The sequence below is a fragment of the Cicer arietinum genome, chromosome 6, assembly GCF_000331145.2.
Source record: "Cicer arietinum cultivar CDC Frontier isolate Library 1 chromosome 6, Cicar.CDCFrontier_v2.0, whole genome shotgun sequence".
In the NCBI taxonomy this organism is placed as follows: Eukaryota; Viridiplantae; Streptophyta; class Magnoliopsida; order Fabales; family Fabaceae; genus Cicer; species Cicer arietinum.
In genome coordinates, this window is record NC_021165.2 from 24,035,246 (window position 1) to 24,039,205 (window position 3,960).

Here is a 3,960-nt window from a genome sequence, read left to right on the forward strand (position 1 = left end):
TACTTTAAAAAAAACATTACGAGCTAAAGATGAATTAATTATAGTCTATAGATTACTTATTATATTTTTATAGTTCAGAGTCAATTAAATTGAATAGATGATGATAGTTCATAAAAAAATTAAATAAAATTTCAAATTAGCACATAATGCATAAATAATTTTAATTTACTTATTCTATTATCTCAGTATAGTGCTCGCAACTTAATTGAAATTACCGCGAAAACCAAATGTCGAAGAAATTTTTATTTTTCGTTTAATTTATAAACCATGTCTAACATTCAAAAGCGATAATTTCAAATTTATTTATCCACAAAAAAAAAATTTGAAATACGCACAATTTATAGACACAAAATAAAATTTGTTATCTGATTTGGCATCTTTAACCCTTATGACGGAATTAGGGTTTAATTTTATTTTGACGTGAAACTCACAAATTTTTATTGTAAAAAAAATATAATGTGCTATGAGTTTTATTTTATAAATAAATCTAAAAGTTGAAAATACTTGTTCACCATGCAATGCAACATTTGTGCATGTTAGATATAACCTAATTTATATATTAGTTTGTCCTTTTTTAAAATATAATTTTGTTTATGCCCATGAGACGACATTGTAGACTGCAGAAGATACTTCAAATGGCGTGTTGGTGAAACAACAATCATCTTTTCTGGGGAATACATCCTTTGCAGTAGAAAACTCTGCTGTTTCCGGCAGTGATTAAATCTCTGGGTATTTTTCATCATTCTTTTGCTAGATATTTGTTACCAATCTACTATAGTATGGATGTCAATAGCATAAACATGCATAAAAACCAGCACATGCACTTTGTAATCGCATCGAAATGATATTTGCTCGGTAACAGACTAGTTAATGATTAAAATTCACTGCAATGTGATAGCAAAACAAAAGTATGTACCTAAATTAGAGTAACAATAATAACTAGAGCAACATAATCATATTAAACAATCAAAATCCCTAGATACGTAACTCAAGCCAGAAGCAAAATTCATTCCCATGGCGAATAATCCCAAAATGAAAAGGAAAAGATAACACTGTGTGTGGATCTTGTAACTCATTGGGCTTTCACGTGCTGAAGAACAACATTGTAGGCTTCATGTTCCTCCCCAAAATCCTGCACCGAGCCAACAGTTTACATATTAATAACGTAATGAAAAACACTAATCGGAAGGAAAAAAAATCTCTGTACAGTTCATACCTTAACAACCACACAGGAACAGCCAGTTACTTTCCTAGCTTTCCCCTCAGAATCAATCTTGCACAACTGCAAGGATAAAGCCAACAATAATTAATACAAGAAAACAATGAAATGAAACTAAGATGTCACCAGGATTCAGAAACCTAGTTTGAAAGTTGAAACATAAACAAGGAACAATCAAATCAATATGCAACATTTGACCAATAAATGTGATGTCCATTGAATTTAACAAAGGAAAGAAATTAATATTGTTAACTGTCGATGAAACTTACACCAGCCCATTCTCCGAGTGTCTTTGCACTGGGAACTGTCAGCAGGCTAACATTGTGTTCAGCACAAAGAGCTTTGACAAGTTTAACATAGTCTGGCTGGTCACAATCTTCTGCAAGAACACAGAGTTGTCCTGCATGTTTCTCAATTACTTTTGCACCTTCGTGAAGGCCACGTGCAAGACCACCGTATGCAAGTGACTTCCTAAGCACAAGTTGCAAAGCAGTCATGATGTCCATTGGCTCACCTGGAATTGCAGTGGCGGCGACGGCAACGGGCTCAGCTGCAACAACAGCTTCCTCACTGCATCGCAAAAATATCATGAACAGAGGAACCCATACAAGAATTGTGTCTTAGACAAAGATACACAAGACTACAGCAATAAACAAACAAACTACGCAAGTCACGCAGACCCAATACACAAACAAAAGAATGAGAAAAATGTTTACAAAAAGTGCCTACAAGAGAATCACATTCATGAGTTGACAAGTAATATGCAATGTAACAATTTATTAAACTATAGCACAAAACCACAATCACAAACAAAAAAATATAAGAATGAGAAAATCTTTTACTCAAAAACCTACAATAGAATCACGTTCATATGCTAACAAATAAGTAGTAATAACCAACATCATGATTTTAAAAATTATATTCCACAACCATAATGTCATGGTTTTTTGGGTCAGCAACAGCTGCATTAACCCCATTTATCTACAATTTCCGGCAATATCGAAGATATTCAAGACTAACAGACCAAACACACAAACTCTGCAAGACTCACATACCAATTAGTCAATTGCACAAACTAAAGAACGAGACAAGTAATAAGGAAAGTCATTGTTTTTTTACAATGGTAGTCCACAACCATAATTGTCAAGGTTTGTTGGGGTCTCCACAACAGTTTCATCAACCCCATTTATCCACATTTTCCGACACTATAAAGAATCGCAACATAACAAACCAACAACAATAAAACAATTCAAACCACGTCTAGTGCATAACAAAAGCTTGCCAGTAGGTCTTTGCAATCAATCTCTCTTTCTCTGACCAAAACAACTTAACTAAACGAGAATATATTAACCACAGATCTCATAACCGAAATTGCAACCATAACAATCCAACACCTATATCAACCACATTTGTCCACAATTTTCGGCAATATAAAAAATAACAACTTAAAAATAACACAATTTAAACAAAGAATGCACTATCCCATCCAATTCTGCTTCTCTAACTAACCAATCAGGTTAAGTAAACGATAATATGTTAACAAATAACAATCATATAATTACAGTAACAGACTTCTTATTAACATTCCAATTTGCAATTTACATATAACCTCTGTACCAAAAGTTTCATTCTAAAACAATCAATGAGAGAACAACAAATCAAATTAAACAAAAATATCTTACCCTGACATTTTCCTTGTAGATTAAAAAAATAAGCTTTTTCTGCACAAAAAAAAAAAAAAAAAAAAAAAAAAAAAAAAAAAAAAAAAAAAAAAAAAAAACAAATCAAATCTTGCACTATAAATCAATAATCACAGACTCAAAGAAAAAACGTTATCTTCTTTTTACTATCCCTCTATTTGTTTTATTTTATCAAATTTCACTAAACTAATTAAGCAGAGAAAGGGAAATTGTGCAATTGATTGCAACATTAACACATGCTAAAACCAATATTGTTGATAAAATTCGAAATAATAAAGAAAAGGAAAATGGTGGACGGAGAATCTCACTGTTGGTGGCGGCTAATGACAGACTCCGGTAGCGTGGAGTTCAGTGCGACTTGAAGAGCTATGCGGCAGCGAAAGAGTTTTGTTGTTTTAGGGTTTTGTTTTCTAAAGGGCCAATTCTAATAAAGGAAGTGGATTGGGCTTGGATCACAATCTATCTCTTTTGCTTATAAAATAAAGAAAATTTTACCCCATACCCCTAATTATACCTATACCTCCAAATTAAAAATAAAATGACGTTTCTGACCTTCTATAAATAATAAAACCTCCAAAAATTTATCATTTCTCATTTCAAGATTTTCGAAACTCAAGAGTGAATTTTTTTTTAAATTTTCGAAGAACTGGAATACAAGTTTTCCGATACACAAGATACACTCTGGAAAATTTGTTTGAAATTCTCCGATACAGAAGCTATTACCGGAAAATATTTTTTGAAGTTCTCCCGTACAGAAGACTCTTTCGAAAAAAAATTCTTAACTTCTCTGGTGCATAGTCTTGTTCCGGAAAACTTGATGCTCAACATTTTCGGTAGTTACCGGAGAACTTGAACATCAAGTTCCCCGGAAGTTATATATTTTTTATTATTTCTTTTAATTAACTATAATTTTATAAGTAATTTTGATTTATTTATTTTAATTTTTTTATTTTTCAGTGGGCGCACGAGGAAGAGATGGCAAAATCATACGAATTACATGTGACACTAATACTTCTACATCGTCCGTGATGAATCTCCCAA

General features: G+C 32.2%; 1 protein-coding gene across 1 annotated transcript; it reads right to left on the reverse strand.

Moving 5' to 3' along the window:
* Positions 1-819: 819 nt before the first annotated feature.
* LOC101514179 (small ribosomal subunit protein eS12) lies at positions 820-3,368 on the reverse strand. Its single transcript, XM_004507025.4, has 5 exons — positions 3,228-3,368; positions 2,902-2,940; positions 1,489-1,789; positions 1,217-1,282; positions 820-1,132 (listed from the first exon to the last, which is right to left on the reverse strand). Exons 2-5 carry the CDS (start codon positions 2,907-2,909, stop codon positions 1,073-1,075), a joined length of 435 nt encoding a protein of 144 aa, XP_004507082.1. The 5' UTR covers positions 2,910-2,940; positions 3,228-3,368; the 3' UTR covers positions 820-1,072.
* Between the last annotated feature and the right edge of the window lie 592 nt (positions 3,369-3,960).